This window comes from Strigops habroptila, chromosome W (genome assembly GCF_004027225.2).
Source record: "Strigops habroptila isolate Jane chromosome W, bStrHab1.2.pri, whole genome shotgun sequence".
Classification (NCBI taxonomy): Eukaryota; Metazoa; Chordata; class Aves; order Psittaciformes; family Psittacidae; genus Strigops; species Strigops habroptila.
In genome coordinates this window covers 35,701,601-35,719,030 of record NC_044301.2, presented here as the reverse complement: position 1 = coordinate 35,719,030, position 17,430 = coordinate 35,701,601, and the positions used below count along the sequence as shown (strand labels likewise).

Below are 17,430 nucleotides of genomic sequence, written 5' to 3'. Positions count from 1 at the left end.
GTAAAAACCCACAGGTTGAGATAAAAGCAGTTTAATAACTGAAATAAAGTAAAATATAATAATATAATAATAAAAGGAAATAGAGGAAGGAAGGAATGATACGCACCACCACCACCCCAAAAAAAAGCTCATCCCCGAGCAGTGATCGGTCCCTTCCAGGTAACTCCTTCCAGTTTATATACTGGGCATGATGTGCTGTAGTATGGAATACCCCTTTGGCTAGTTTGGGTCAGGTGTCCTGTCTCTGCTTCCTCCTGGCTTCTTGTGCCCCTCCTCCCTGGCAGAGCATGAGAGACTGAAAAGTCCTTGATTGGGGTAAGTGCTACTTAGCAACGACTAAACCATCCGTGTGTTATCAGCATTGTTCTCAGACTAAAGCCAAAACACAACACTGCACCAGCTACTAAGAAGAAAAATAACTCTATCCCAGCTGAAACCAGGACGGTATTGAAATTTGCTTTATTTCTCTATAGTGTTTCACATGACATAGACACACTAAAATAAAGCAATTTGGGTTGTTGCCATGAAATTTCACTTGCTTTCCAAGACTCCACACCATCAAAGGACATTTTTCTCAATGTCTGTCTGGCCCTGGACAGCTTCACATTTGATATCACCAGGAGGAAGCTAAATGGGAGCTCCTGGTGATGGTGGGACTTTCTTCAGTCACTTAGAATATTGTGTCTTTGGATATGGCATTAGCTGGCAGCATGTGTTGGCTCTTTGGTTACTTACTGGGAGCAACAGTACTACAGGGATGCCTTGCTTAATGTCCTTGTGACTGTGACAGCAGTGGCAGGAAAGATGCAACATCTTTATGCAGAATTGGTAAGTGCATCCTTCTGGAGGGATAGAAAATTACTTTCTTCATGGATGGGTAGTTGCTTGAGGAGGAGGTTTCAGGAATTTGGGGGGATAGGGTTGTAGCATCAGGGTAATGAGAGATGGCTGAGAAATGGCAGATGCACAGCCAGATTGCATTGCTGGCAAAAACATTTTCTGTAGGCCCTGAGGCAATCCTATAGATTTGTAACAACCCAGGCAGCTATTAAAAGTTGCTAGACTGAAGCTAAACCTGAGGAAAAGATGCATTCTGGAAAGGTACTTATGTGCCTCAGCAAAAAATCTTAAGACATAAATTGTGAATTCTAATATTAAACTACTTCTACATATTGCAACAAGGATTAAATTACAATATATCAATTTTCTTTTGCTTAAAAAGTAGAAGATATCAATTCTTAATATATCAATTTTCTAACTAGTATACAATGAAGTGTTTCAATAGCTGATGTATCTTCATCCTAAACAGGAATATATTCAGATGCTAATGCCTCCATTAATCCAGAAGTGGAACATGTTGAAGGATGAAGATAAAGATCTCTTCCCTTTATTAGAGGTAAATATTAAAATTTTAATATGCTTTATTAACTTCTTTTATGAATTACCCCTTTTACTAAAGATGCTCCTACTAGGAAGTGTGACTATAAAAGCTGACAGCGTTAGGTATCTCCCATTATGGAGAAAATATTATGACTGTAGTGAGAAAATCTTGTGACTGAGGAAATGCCATCAGGTTTAGCAGAAATCTTTTAGATTTTTTTTTTTTCCTGCCATTCTTGAGTGTTTTCTTTGGGATTCTATGATTCTAAAGAAAATGTTCAATCCCCCTGTGGTTCTTCTCTCTCTCCTTGTTCTCCCTTCATCCCTCCATTAAAACTGTTATCAGACAGTCTGAAAGTATGAACTATGTAGTCTATTCTCTTTACTTTCCAAGTGTGAAGCAGGAAAACACTTCTAGAAAAATTAGTTTCATAACTCTTGGGTAAAGTTAGGACTTGTACATGGTCAGGATACTGAAGTTTAGTGTAAGTGCTAGCTGATTTATAGTAACTGTATGAACTTTCTTGGCCACCTCTAAGAAGATGTTGCTTCTGAGAAATTTTCTCAACTGACCTAAGTAGGAATGAGTAACAATTAGCTGACAGTTGCCTTGGCTCAGCTAATTGGTATTGCCTTTCTAGGTTGTTTTTATTTACTTGTGGGTATAATTTACCTCTCCCAAGTAAAAGGTGGAGAAGGTTAGTGTGTCTCTTGCTCTTTTTTTTTTTTCTTCTTTATTTTATTCCAGTGCCTGTCGTCAGTTGCTACTGCCTTGCAATCTGGCTTTCTTCCATACTGTGAACCTGTGTACCAGCGTTGTGTAAATCTGGTGCAGAAGACTCTTGCACAAGCCATGGTATTTTTCTATTGCTATTCCAATGTTTTCAGAATAACTCCTTAAACCAGTGTATTAACTATGTAAATTATGGGTTTGCAAGAAAGTTTGTAGTATTAGCCATTGAATATTTAAATGAAGCTGCAGTTCTGAAACTAATTTTTTGTTTGTTTTATTTTTACTTTTATGCATACCCCTGAGAAATACTCATTTTCAAAATGTGTACTTATTTGTTGCAGTTGCACAACGCTCAGCCAGACCAATATGAGGTTCCAGATAAAGATTTCATGATTGTGGCCCTTGATTTACTCAGTGGTTTAGCTGAAGGACTTGGAGGCAACATTGAACAGCTAGTGGCTTGCAGCAATATCCTGACACTAATGTACCAATGCATGCAGGTGAGATGAGTAACCTGTTTAATCCAAGGATTTTCTTTCTTAAGAGAATTGGAAACACTTCTAGAATTGTCAGGTTTTTTTCTTCCTCTCTTTAGGATAAAATGCCTGAGGTACGGCAGAGTTCTTTTGCATTGTTAGGTGATCTGACAAAGGCGTGTTTTCAGCATGTTAAGCCTTGCATTGGTATGTTTCTTTTACATTTTAAATAATTAACATATTTTACAAACTGTTAAAGGGGCTGGTTTAGCCATTGTTAAGTTCCCTTTTCTGTGGCATGCCTTGTCATGGTGTTGTAAGCTTTCATTTTCCTGGTGTCTGTAGTCTTTTCTCCTTTGAACTGTGTGTTTAAGACATATTGCTCTTTTTGTAGACAGCGCAAAAGTTCATTTTGCTGCTTGATTTTTATAATGTAACATGCTTTCTGTTGTACTGGAATACAGCAAAACATGTACTTAGACTTCAATTAGAACAATTGTTTTCTTTGATAAATTCTTTTTTTTTTCTTTAAAAAAAAACCCAACAGCTTTAAATAGCTTTTTTTTTTTTGTTCTACTAGAATCTATTGTTACAATAATTTATGTATATTGAAATTAGAAAACCTGGTTAGAGGGTAGGTTTGGGTTTTTTTCTTGTTTCTTTTTAATTTCAGTAGGGAAGTAGCATCAGTTATACACTTCAATATTCACTGTCTCTTCCCTCAGATACTCTTGAGATACACTTAACTTCACAAATGAATGCCTGGATAGGCTTAGAATTTAAAATTTATTTAGCAGATCTATCTTTGTGACTAATATTTTATTAAAATTTAATCAAGGGGGTGGAGGATGGGGTGTTGCGTTTGGTGGGGGTTTTTTGTTGGTTTTGTTGTTCGGGGGGTGTTTGGGGTTTTTTGGTTTGTTTGGGGTGGTTTTTTTTTAGCACAGCTGAATACATAGATATCCAGGTGTGGGGTTTTTTTTTTCCCCCACCCCCAGGAAGGGGAGGAAAAAAGGTTTCTAGAGTTACATAAAGCCTATTACAAATATTTTTAAATCATAGTTTGAAAAGATTTGCATTGATCTGCTTAGGTTGTAAAATTTAGGTTAATCTGGTATATAGCAGAAATAGAGCTCTTGTTAATTCTGGTGCAATGCTTTACAAGAATTTAAATATGCTTACATGATTTTTTAAACACACACACCCCTCCCCCGTGATCTTACAGTAATGGGACAAGATTGTTGTATTGTGTGATGAGATTTTAAAATGTTGTTCTTTCTAGCTGATTTCATGCCCATTTTGGGAACCAACCTAAACCCAGAATTCATTTCTGTGTGTAACAATGCCACGTGGGCAATTGGAGAAATCTCCATCCAGATGGGTAAGATTTTTAACTTTTTTTTTTTTTTCCTATGAATCTTTGCAAATTTAGAATGGTGTGTCTGGGTTGTGGTTTTTTATTATTTTTTAGTGATACTTACACATTAAAATTTAAATTAAATTTGATATTCTTGTCCTTGACAGTAAATTCAATGTACCAGATCCAAATAGATCATGTATATTAATGGTAATTTTCTTCTGAATGTTTCTTTTTGGCTGTTTCAGGTATAGAGATGCAGCCTTATATTCCAATGGTGTTGCACCAGCTTGTAGAAATAATTAACAGACCCAACACACCAAAGACATTATTAGAGAACACAGGTACCCAAAAACTGAAACATTCATGGTGAAGGGAATTAGAGGGCTGGGTTTTTTTTAATAATTATTTTAAAAATTGCATAGAACTTATTGCTATGTATTTGGCTTTTATAAGCAAAACCAAATCTGTTTTGCAGAAGCTCTTACAAGTCTCAGTCTTGCAACAATGCATCTATCATATATCTAGATTATTAAAGTTATTGCTTTCTCACCTTTATTACATTTTATATTTATTTATTATCTATTTAACTATTCTTCCAATTTTATTTATGTATATGACAAATGTATGCAGTAACAAAGACTTAGTGGCTCTACACTGATTTTAATATATGCATGTCCTTACACGTGTATTGTATGTATATATCTAGTGTTTGAAACAAATGTAATTGGCATATATAAAACAAATAATGAACTCAAATAATGAATTTACAAAAAATGCACTTTTTAAAGATTAATTTGTAGTAATATGCACAAAAATCTAGATCTGTGATGGCAGTTTTACCATAACATAACTGAAATTATGTATAACTTCTACTATCCGGTCACTTAATCAAAAATTTCTGAAAAGTCTAACTGGCATGCTTATTTTTATGTTCTGGCCAGCAGCTTTGCCTTCCAAATTGAGAGCAGTCCCCAAGTGCTTTATCGAATCAGAATTTCTGAGGCTTGTTTCTTTTGCGTTCATAGAGGGCATGTTCTGGTATGAAGAGCACATTCCCTACTTCATCAAAACTTTATTAATAATTTAACAGGTTTCTGGTTAGCTATTTTACCAATTGAGAATCTTTTGACTTTTTTCTGTTTGAAAACTGTTTTGTAAGAAAAATGATAGTTTGGTAATTATGCTTGACATAATTGAAAATTACATAAATTCAGTGTTAGTTACTTTTTTTTCTCTAACTATGAGATAAATTGGAGAGAGATTTTTTTCAATGCATATTTTTCCTCCAGTATTCTCTATACCCCACCCTGTCATTTAGTATGGAAGGTGAAATTGAAGGAAAAATTGCCTAGTTATCTGGCATATTATAGGTACCGCTTTTTTAAAAGATTATTTTGAAGCAAATAATTCCTTGTTACACTATGTAATAGTATAGCAATATAAATTTTCTTTCCCCCTGTCCCAACCCCCATCATCTGTACTGATGGATGTATAATACCTATAACTGAGAAGTATCTAATACTTAAAAGTTTGCCTCCATCACTGTTAGAGAATTTTTTGAAGCATCCAAACACTGACTTTATTTTTTTTAAGCATCTTAATAGTTACTTTAAATGCAGATGCCTAACTGCAGATAAATGTTGAGTGTGGTGTACTTATTATAAGTTTGTTGTGGGATATTGTGCTGCATACATTGCATTGGTATGTGCAAGAGTATTACTGTTTTCTACTTTAGGTTGTTTTATGTAATGAGCTATGAAAACACTTCTATGGAAACATACAAGGACCACCTTAAGTAAAAGTAGTTGCATAGAAAATAATGAGTACATGACAAAAAGTTAAGCTTTGACAGAAATTACTATTCCTTGTACAGACTGTGAGAACTTACAGATAAACCTTAAAAGTGTATTTTCATTTCAAAGTGCCACTTCGAATACAGTTTTATAAGTTAGATCTGCCAAAAATTTGAGACACTGCATATTGAAATTTAATAATGTCTGGGAAAAATAGTACATTGCCAGTGAGCCACAGCTTTCATGGAATGAGTACATTTCAAACTGCTAGTATATCCTACACTAAACTTTTATTGGAGAAAGCATCATCTGCTTTATTGCATGTTTCATGAGACTGTTCACAAATGCCTGTTAATTAGTGTTGCATAGTATGTCCCTTGAACATAGGTTTCCTTTCTTTGCTTCATATAAATCTGCTGGATTTTAGTATTATTCATGTATTTTGCTTCAAGTAATCCTGATACATTATTCCTATCTTCTCCTTTTTCTAAAGATTAATCTTTCATGAGTTGAGCAAGCACCATTATAACACATTTGCATGATGATATGTTCTTCAGTCTCCCTTAGAACAAAGGATGACACTACCTAATCATGCAAAGAAGCAGTTTTGTTTGTCATGTGTCCTTATGCTTTTGTATAAAAAGTAAGATTCTTATACAACTTTCATGAGGAAGCTTTTTCTGAACAGGAGAAATATTGGGATTAAAGAATTAATTTTCTGCAGTCAGTTGCTGTGAGTTAGCGACCACTTAAAATTCTCTACAAGATTATGAAGAAAACAAATATTTGGTGCTCTTAGAGAAGTGTTTAATCTATTTATAGTTTATTAGATAGACCACAATATATTCAATGTAAAAGTATGTATAAATGTATTTTTATTGATAGATAGTAAGCCTATTAAAATATTGATTTCAAAGTACTGAAAAAGTAAAATGCTTAGGACTACTTGATACTAAAACTGAAAATACTTAATTCCTTTCTGTCAAGAGTATCCATAATAGTACTTTTTATTAAAAATTTTGAAGTGTATAGTAGGTAAATGTACTGTAAGAAATGATTCTGAAGATGGCAGAGTGACTGCTTACATCAGAAAGCCTTTGGATTTTAAATTGTGGGTTTTGGTGTTATCTCATTTTCTTTAATTTTTCTTTTACCCTGGAGAGTATACCATATACGTTGCTGCCTCTAATTTAGGGGGTGGTAATAAACAGCACTGGTGAAATCTTATGTTTACTATCATACACAGATTCTGTTGGCTTCTGTTTCTGAGTTATTTGTTGTTTTTTCTTTATTTTTTCTCCTCCCCCCTCATTTGCTCATGTCTTGGTTGGCGTTTGGTGGTGTATAACCGTGATTGCATTACCTTAGCAATAACAATTGGTCGTCTTGGTTACGTTTGTCCTCAAGAGGTGGCCCCCATGCTACAGCAGTTTATAAGACCCTGGTGTGTATTATTAAATCTTTTTTTTTTTTTAATTCATTTTTCTTCACTTTCTTTCTTCTGTCTCACTTTTAGATATATTTTCAGTTGGTTACAAAATCTCAATCCTTAATCATTGCCAACCATGTGACTAATCTTGTCCTATCAGGTTTGTGAGTTTTTAGTAGCAATGTCATGTATTCTTTATGTTGTGGCTAACAACTAATTTATGCATGGGATAAGATTGTCACATGCTTGCGTGTTAAAGCTTGACTACACAAGAGCATTTTAAAATCCACCAGAATGATAATACAACGCATGCAAATACTGTAAAATTTAAACTATGTATTACTTAAAATTCAGTCTGAGGCTTGAATCACTGTAAGGAATATGTTTCTAGACTTGCTATGTATAAAGTAGCTTGCTCGCTGCTGTAAAAGTTAAATAACTGTTCTGTAAGTGGTATCTGACATAATTCACACTGCGATAGTATTATATGTTCTGCTTTTAATAATGATAGTTTCTGTAAATATTTCATATATATGTTTCTTTTGTATTTAATGGAATACGGGTCACACTTTCTAACTTTATATAGCGCAACAAGAAAGCAAGATTCTGGAGATGATACCCAATGGGAATATACTAGTAAAGACTGTGCATCAAGTATCTTTCTAAGTGTTCAAAATAGTATTTCAGATAATCTTATCAGTGTGACTTATTCCATCAAATACTGTCATCTAGTTCTGACTTGATAGAATGAAAAAGTAATAGAATTAGCTAAGTTTTGCTCTCCAATTTACTAGGTGCACCTCTCTGCGAAACATAAGAGACAATGAGGAAAAGGATTCAGCATTCCGTGGGATATGTACCATGATCTCGGTCAACCCCAGTGGAGTAGTCCAAGTAAGATAAATAAATATATCTTAACTTTTTTTCTTTATTCATGTAAAATTTAGTGAAAGCTGTATATGGAGTACAAAAAAGTTTAGCTTGATGTTGTTTCCTTGTAGTACATGCTGTAGCTGCTTTTTTGATGTCAAGGATGCCAATGGGTTTATATTTTATATTATACATATCATGATACTTCAGGATTTCTGCTTCAGTAATTATCACTTACGGAAAGGACAGTATTGTTAAATTCATTTTTTGTCTTTTACTTACAAAGAATATATAAACAATGGACTTCGACTGTATTTTGATACTTCTGTCAGTCTTTTCTATGTTGAGGATATGTATGAAAATACAAGGCAAAAGTTGACATACTAAAACCTATTTTTCAGGTGCAATCTAGGCTTTTAAAAAAAGAAACAGAACACAAACAATAACCACCCCTTCATTCTTAAAACTTAGGTAGGGAAGATTTTGTTTCAACTTTGGATATATTGCCTAAATAGTCAATACGACAAGGAAGCTGCATCTCTTTAAAATGAATGGTACATCTCAAGAATAGAGTATGAGTCTCCGCAGCTCCAAAATAACGCTATACCGATGTAATATTTTCAAAGAGGGAAATGAAGGTGAATTTCCCTCTCCTCTGCCTGGAATCCTTCTCCCTGAAACACAAGAATTGAGCCTCTGTCATGTTTTGAATTTTTCAGTTCATTTCACTTATCCCATATTTTGTACTTAGCATTTCCCTCTTCTGCTGTCCATTTGTTCTTTCACACAGCTTAAAGGGAGAGAGTAATTAAGGACTGTCTTCATAATCCCAGCTCCTATGTAGTTGTCCTCTTCAGTTCCTATCCAAAAACATGTGCGTTATCAACTTAATGATTAAGACTGATGTTTTAATGATATAGTAGGAGGTAATGCATGACAACAGATGAAATAAACATAGGGATTTTGGGGTGGCTTTAGTTTTGAACCTGTATGATAAACACTGTGTGTATCCCAGAAACAACTTCTGGCTCGCTGAAAGAAATAATACAACACTGGAAATACATGAAAGTCAGTTGCAAGTGTGGTCTTGAGCTTGTCGATTGTTATTAAGATGATTCTCAAACTCAGTATGTGTACCGAAAGAATTAGACAAGTGTGGTGTGGGAGGGGAGGAGGTGTTCATTGGATATGGGTTTTTTTTGAACTGTGGTTTTATTTAATCAAAAACCTGATTAAACAAAGCTATTCCTACACTCAGCTATTTCTATTTCCATACACTTAAGCATACAATAAATTACCATTATTGTCTGAATTAATTGGAAAATAAAGACATAAAACCAAAAGCAGCTGTGAATTAGGATCAAATACCCTGCATAGTTCATAGAACAAACATCAAGCAATGTTTTCAGACCTATAAATTGAGGTTTCTAACCTATATGATTGTTTAATCTTTTAGGACTTTATTTTCTTTTGTGATGCTGTTGCATCATGGATTAGCCCAAAAGATGATCTCCGAGACATGTTCTGTAAGGTAATGTTTCTAGTATGACAGTATATCTGAACTACAGTTGTTTTGGATCCTCTGTTTCTTTGTCGCTTTCTATTTCCACTATTAGCACTTACTGTATTGGTGGTCATGAAGTCTTTCTTGCAAAGTCATAAATTTTCAGACAAAACTTCATTAAAAATCTGAATTTTTACCTATATTTTTTTATGTGCTTTCAGGTTATTCCAAAATTCCTTTCAACAGTGTTGAAAAGCTTGCTTGAGATCTTATTTGAAAGGATAATCATCCTCAAAGAGCTTTTCATAATGTCCAGCCTACTACGTTTTGACTGCATTTGGAAGAACAGGGGGGTTTTATGCCTCCTTTTTTTTTTTTTTTTTTTTGAGAAATATCTAGAAAATTGCAAATCATAGAATCATAGAATAGTTAGGGTTGGAAAGGACCTTAAGATCATCTAGTTCCAACCCCCCTGCCATGGGCAGGGATGCCTCACACTAGACCATGTCGCCCAAAGCCCTGTCCAACTTGGCCTTGAACACTGCCAGGGATGGAGCATTCGCAACTTCCTTGGGCAACCTTTTCCAGTGCCTCACCACCCTCACAGTAAAGAACTTCTTCCTTATATCTAGCCTGAACTACTTCTTCCAGTGCTATCCTGATCTGTTTATCTTGCTTCAGCTGAAAATAAGATTTTTTGGGATTGCTTAACCCTCCTCAGAATCCCTCTTGGAGAAGCAAGTCTTCAAGAAACTAACGTACAGTGATAGCGAAGAATACATCCCTAGACAAACTCAATAGAATTTAAGCAAAAAGACTGTTTCCCGTGCACAAAATTAAAAAATACCCAAACACTCAAAATAATATGTTGTTTTGGCACTACTGTCTTAGGTTAAAAAACAGAACAAATTAAATTTATTTCAGTTTCATGAACAGATGCTGTTACTGTTCAGTAGCGTGGCTCCCATCATACGTCATAAAATGCAATCTCCGTTTAAGAAGGATGTATGTCTAAAGTTAATAAATCATAGAATACCAGGTTTGAAGGGACCTCAAGAATCATCTGGTCCAACCTTTAACCTGGCTTAAACCACAACACCCTCTTAAAGCTAAAACGGAGCATATTTCTAAGTACGACTCATGGGTCAATATTAGCACTTTCTCCTCATTGCCAAGTGTGCAGATCAGAACAGAAGATAGATAGAAATTTGAATCCCATCTTGAGTAGAAAACACAAAAATCTCACTATCCTAGTTAGGAGACTAGTTATCTGCAAAGCTTCAAAGGAACGTCAGGAACAGGAAAGGCATAGCTGTGAGTATTCTCATACTCTGCAGCAGCAGAAGGAAACAGGAAATACGAGCTTAAAAGAAATTCCAGGGTGCTGTCTGTGATGATTATCCAAAGTAGTTTCAGTACATCAAAGAATCACAGAATCAGTAGTGTTGGAAGGGACCTCTGGAGATCATCTAGTCCAACCCCCCTGCCAAGGAAGGGCCACCTAGAACAGGTTACACAGGAACACATGTGGGTGGGTTTTGAATGTCTTCATAGAGGGAGACTCCACAACCCCCCTAGGCAGACTGTTCCAGTGCTCTGCCACCCTCAACGTAAAGAAGTTCTTCCTCATGTTGAGGTGAAACTTCTTGTGTTTTACTTTATGGCCATTGCTCCTCATCCTGTCGCTGGGCACCACTGAAAAAGAGTATGGCACCATCTTCCTGGCACCCGCCTTTGAGATATTTATATGCATTAATGAGATCCCTTCTCTGTCTGCTCTTCACTAGACTAAACAGGCCCAGCTCCTGCAGTCTCTCCTCATAAGAGAGATGCTTCAGACCCCTGATCATCCTTGTGGCCCTCTGCTGGACCCCTTCCAGTAGCTCCTTGACTTTCTTGTATTGAGGAGCCCAGAGCTGGACACAGTACTCCAGATGTGGCCTCACCAGGGTCGAGTAGAGGGGGGAGGGTCACCTCCCTTGACCTGCTGGCCACACTCCTCCCGATGCACCCCTTGCCCTTCTTGAACCTCATGAGGTTTCTCTCCACCCAATTCTCCAGCCTATCAAGGTCCCACTCAATGGCAGCACAGCCTTCAGGTGTATCAGCCACTCCCCCCAGCTTCGTATCATCAGCCAACTTGCTGAGGGTACGCTCTAGCCCTTCATCCAGGTTATTGATAAACAAGTTGAATAAGACTGGACCCGGTATTGATCCCTGGGGAACACCACTGACTACAGGCCAATGACTGGATACTACTCCACTGATCACAACCCTCTGAAGGGTGCCATTCAGCCAGTTTTCAATCCACCTCACTGTCCATTCATCTAACCCACATTTACTAAGTTTACCTACGAGAATGTTATGGGAGACAGTGTCAAAAGTCTTGCTGAAGTCAAGGGAGATAACATCCACTGCTCTCCCCTCATCGACCCATCCTGCCATGTCATCATAAAAGACTGTTACACCGGTCAAGCAAGATTTACCCTTGGTGAATTCATGCTGACTACATGTCATGAAAGGCATATGCAGGGACTGGGAGAGTGAAGGCCTTAAGCCCAGTGTAGGAGAGGGTCAGGTTCAAGATCATCCAAGGAACCTGAATGTGCAAAAGTCCATGGGACCGAATTAAATTCATCCGTGTGTCCTGATGGAACTGGAGGATGAAGTTGCTAAGCCACTGTCCATCATATTTGAAAAATCACGGTAGTCAGGGGAAGTTCCCAGCGACTGGAAAAAGGGAAATACATCCCCCATTTTGAAAAAGGGAAAGTTGAAGACCCGGGGAACTACAGACCAGTCAGTCTCACCTCTGTGCCTGGCAGGATCACAGAGCAGATTCTCCTGGAAACCATGCTAGGGCACACGAAAAACAACGAGGTGGTTGGTGGCAGCCAACATGTCTTCACTAAGGGCAAATCATGCCTGACCAATTTGGTGACCTTCTACGATGGGGCTACAGAACAGATGGATAGGGGCAGAGCAACTGATGTTGTCTACCTGGACTTGTGCAAAGAGTTTGGTACTGTCCCGCATGACATCCTTATCTCTAAACAAGGTGGGCCAATGCCAACCTCATGAAGTTCAACAATCTGAAGTGCAAGGTCCTACACCTGGGTCAAGGCAATCCCAGGCACAGCTACAGTTTGGGCGGAGAAGTGATTCAGAGCAGCCCTACAGAGAAGGAGTTGGGGTGTTGGTTGATGAGAAACTGAACGTGAGCTGGCTTCAGTGTGTGCTCGCAGCCCAGAAACCAACCGTATACTGGGCTGCATCAAAAGAAGCATGACCAGCAGGTCGAAGGAGATGATCCTGCCCCTCTACTCTGCTCTTGTGAGACCCCACTTGGAGTACTGTGTACACTTCTGGTGTCCCCAAGATAAGAAGGACTTGGAACTGTTGGAGCAAGTCCAGAGGAGGCCACAAGTATGATAAGGGGGCTGGAGCACCTCCCATACAAAGACAGGCTGAGAAAATTGGGACTGTTCAGCCTGGAGAAGAGAAGGCTGCGTGGTGACCTCATAGCGGCCTTCCAATATCTGAAGGGAGCCTACACGGATGCCAGAGAGGGACTCTTCATTAGGGACTGCAGTGATAGGACAAGGGGTAATGGGTTCAAACTGAAACGGGAGATTTATGTTGGATATAAGGAAGAAATTCTTTACTGTGAGGGTGGTAAGACACTGGCACAGGTTGCACAGAGAAGCTGTGGCTGCCCCATGCTTGGAAGTGTTCAAGGCCAGGTTGGACAGGGCCTTGAGCAACCTGGTCTAGTGGGAGGTGTCCCTGCCCATGGCAAGGGGGTTGGAACTAGATGATCTTAAGGTCCTTTCCAACCCTAACCATTCTGCAATTCTATGATTCTGTGTTTCTCTCCTGGTCCTTCAGCATTCAGTACATGCTTTAATAAGCCATGCTCCTCGTTTTCAGATTCTTTCCAGGATATCCATGTGGGATCTAATACATTCAAACTAAACACAGTATTTCTTGGTCACTTGGCATAAAGGCAGCCTTTCTTTTTAAACTGTATTCTTTTGTACTTTTTGCCATGCAAGGAAGGAGACAAAGCTTTCTTCAAGCGATGGCATGGAAATTTTTTAGGTTACTTCCTCATTAGAGTGAGGTTTTATGCCAACTGAATACATGATTACTTTAGTTAAGCTACATGTTTTTCCAACAATAATTGTGCCTTTTAGGATCAATGGAAAAAAACTTTTTGTAGTCCCATGAGGTTTTTCTCTTGCTAGTGGATTGTCCAGTGTTTGGGTTTTGGGGCGGGTTGGTTGGTTGGTTTTGGGGCACTGGAGCTGAGAGTGAAAATGCCCCTTCCGAGAGCACAGGTAGATGAGCTGCCAGTGTTGACAACTGATACATATCCTAAGAATTGCATCACGTTTTATGAAAGCAAAATATCTGAAGACTGTAGCTGAAGCTCACTTGCTAAAACTGCACTGGAAGATGATTTTTAAAAAGTGGTCCTTTTGTTGTACCTGAACATATCTGAAGGGGGCCTACAAGGATGCCAGAGAGGGACTCTTCATTAGAGACTGTAGTGGTAGGACAAGGGGTAATGGCTTCAAACTTAAACAGGGGAAATTCAGGTTAGATATAAGGAAGTTGTTCTTTACTGCGAGGGAGGTGAGGCACGGGAAAAGGTTGCCCAGAGAAGTTGTGAATGCTCCATCCCTGGCAGTGTTCAAGGCCAGGTTGGACAGGGCCTTGGGCGACATGGTCTAGTGTGAGGCGTTCCTGCCCATGGCAGGGGGGTTGGAACTAGATGATCTTAAGGTCCTTTCCAACCCTAACCATTCTGTGATTCTATGATTCTTAGATTTTTTTCAGTCATTTCTTTCTTCTCTTCCCCTTTTATGCTGGCTTTTGACTACTGTGGTTCTCTGTTCTTTTAAAACATAAAAGATTTTAATAGTTTCCTTTTTACTAATAGTTGTCTACAGGTTCCATGGAAAAAACACAACTCTCACAGGATGCTTTCGTATTTGCTAGAAATTGACAGGCATTCGGTCTGTCAAATATTGGTGGTGGCATACATATGCACATATGTATATTTATATATATGTATAATATAATATGCATTTATATATTTTATACTAATTTGAGTGGGTAGCTATATTCTATATGTCACCCTTAACTGAAATGTTTGGGGTTTTTTTTAAGACAGGCATTACTAGACTTCATTTATTTCTTGGTAACATTTAAAATATGAAGCTGGGGAATTCAAATGGACAGATGCACAATCCAGCAGTTTGTGGGTTACTGCATATGTTGCTGGAAATAATGATCAAGATTCTACTATTTAATGATTATCTTGACTTCTGCCACCCCCTCCCCCATTTGTAGATTCTTCATGGATTTAAAAACCAAGTTGGAGATGAGAATTGGAGGCGTTTCTCTGACCAGTTTCCTCTTCCCTTAAAAGAGCGCCTTGCAGCTTACTATGGAGTTTAACCTTATGTGCTGTAGCTGCAGTCCCATAATTAGAGGTAACCACACAAATCTTCCTTGCTAAGGGGGGGGGGGAGAGATTCATAGCAGGGCATCAATATAATGTTGGAAGTGTAGGTGTAACAAAGTGCCTGTTCACGTTTAATGAGCAAAATTATGATTATAATCATCAAGCTATCATACTAAAGTCACAGGCTCCCTTAATGTCTTATGAATTAGTAGATGGCGGATGTGGTCTAAGCAGGAATATTTCCTTAGAATAGGAAAGCAAATTTAAGACACTAGCTATGAGAAGTCAGATACATTCCTAACCACATACTGGATGATCTTTGCACTGAATAAAGGATGTTATGCTAATCTGTAACTCTACTGACTGTAGAGCTTGATGTTTGGGGGAGGCTGATGTGTTTATTATTGCCATGTTCCACTTTATGCACCAATTTAGTATTGTTACAGTTCTGTCTGGAGAATGATTCAACTTCAGCAAAGAATTGTGATTGTGCATTCTAGAATACTTGTATTCTTATACCACCTTGCTTTGGGTGCTATTTGTGCACACTGTATAAAGCAAAGTTCCCTCTGGTAAAGTAGTGTGATACTGTGAAGAGATTATTATACTACCCAAAAAAGAGGGCAAATTAAGTTTATTCATTCAATCTTTATATAAATTCGATACTTCCTCTAGAATTTTTGTACTGAAATTATGAGTGTGAATCATGCAGTTCTGTTTTATTGTTGAATGGACAAGAGTCAGCCTAAGTTTTGTCAGTCAGTGACATAAGAGATTGTTTGAATTACATTTTTGATCTGAATAATGGATTAAAACTAAACCAATTTCAAACATTTACGTGCTGATAAATGAGGGCATTTTAGTTCTGAAATAAGTGGTGGTTTTCATCCTAATGAAGAGGAATCTGAAGTGGTAAAATTGTCACTTATCCTCAGTTTGTACTGAGGAGACACTATGGCTATTTTGTTTAATCCACCTGAAAGCAAAATTGTTTGGTCAGTAGAAGGTATGTTTAATATTTTTTCTCAATGTCATAACTACCTCATAATCTTGTACTAAAGCAGGAAAAGCTTGTCAGAATATATAGGACTGCTTTTATCTTAAATCTAAGCTTAGCCACATAGTGGAATTGTCAGTGTAGCTTTAAAGTATACAGTGTTGTTTCATGAATAATAATTTATCTGGTATAAATGGGGTCTTTTCTTAAACAGTCTTAAAAGGTAAAATCTAGGCATAGATTCATTTTTAAGTTAAAGGTTGGCACCTACTGCTTAAAAGACGACAAAAAAAGCTCTTTGTTTATGCACTGATCTGTCAGTTAAGGTTCAAGGTCAGATTTAACTATACCTCTATCTTTTCTTTTCTAGGTCCTTCAGTCTGGGAGACTATGAGGGAGTCTCTGCACCCAGGGAAAATGTTACCCTTTACTGGGGGGAAGGGTAAACCAGTAGGGAATAGAGTACAATCCCAACCCTACTGGGTGGGGTGGGAGGGAGGTGTTGCCGTCACTGTATTAAGTCGATGTTGGGAAATGTTTTAACATCTGGAGCCTTTGTGGGTGGAAATCTGTCTCCTATTACAACTCTGCACCGGATGTGAAGAAGAAGGAAAAAAAAAAAAAAAAAATCTATCAACAAAACAGCACATTGTGGACTATTATGGGGAATTGTACCAAAATAAGAACCATATAATTGAACCATAGGGATACATAAAGAGGAAAACAATTTTGCACACAATAAAAGAAACCTAAGAATGGGGGTCACAAACAGTAAAAGGCTTTCTTTTTTCTTTTATGTTGTTTTTGTTTGTTTGTTTGTTTGTTTTAAGTAAGGGTTTTCTACATTATTTCATCTTGCTTGATGGGATTCCTAGGTGATTTGCATGTTAATGAATAAGTAAGCAAATTAAGTTAGTACAGTTAAAATGCAGCTTGTGTCTGTATTAGGAGCAGGCACTTGCAGTGTGCAATTTAGAAACCCTGTTGTAAATTCATAATCATAGAATCATAGAATGGTTAGGGTTGGAAGGGACCTTAAGATCATCTACTTCCAACCCCCCTGCCGTGGGCAGGGACACCTTCCACCAGACCATGTCGCCCAAGGCCCTGTCCAACCTGGCCTTGAACACTGCCAGGGATTAATAAAAGTTAACTTGGACAAAACGAAGCAACCTGCAAGCTGCCAAATGAGTCACTCCTTTCACTTTTGGGGTAAGGGGAGGGATGCTTCAAAGGAAAGATTGACATATTAATTTTTAGATTTAAAAAAAATTCAAGTAGCAGATATTTGTTTATTGTACTTAATTAGATTTAATTTCTAGTGTAAAGAATTTATTCTTAACATGCTTTTTAAGGTTCATACATGCATTCTGACTCATAGTGATCAGAAATAATTTAAATTAGTGGTAAAGTAG

The 17,430-nt window shown here is 37.6% G+C and overlaps 1 protein-coding gene across 6 annotated transcripts in view; it reads left to right on the top strand.

The window, feature by feature from the left end:
- The window catches only part of LOC115619106 (transportin-1-like), a 40,152-nt gene extending 23,368 nt beyond the window's left edge, over nucleotides 1-16,784 (top strand). For 2 of the 6 annotated variants that reach the window (XM_030511147.1, XM_030511152.1), the window contains 11 exons: nucleotides 1,310-1,396; nucleotides 2,129-2,236; nucleotides 2,455-2,613; nucleotides 2,709-2,796; nucleotides 3,872-3,970; nucleotides 4,195-4,290; nucleotides 7,111-7,186; nucleotides 7,966-8,065; nucleotides 9,498-9,572; nucleotides 14,904-15,046; nucleotides 16,386-16,784. In XM_030511147.1, the coding sequence (XP_030367007.1) occupies nucleotides 1,310-1,396; nucleotides 2,129-2,236; nucleotides 2,455-2,613; nucleotides 2,709-2,796; nucleotides 3,872-3,970; nucleotides 4,195-4,290; nucleotides 7,111-7,186; nucleotides 7,966-8,065; nucleotides 9,498-9,572; nucleotides 14,904-15,011 (996 nt within the window). In that variant the 3' untranslated portion in view covers nucleotides 15,012-15,046; nucleotides 16,386-16,784. The other 4 variants (XM_030511150.1, XM_030511149.1, XM_030511148.1 and 1 more) reach the window with 4 other exon arrangements.
- The last annotated feature ends 646 nt before the right edge of the window (nucleotides 16,785-17,430 follow it).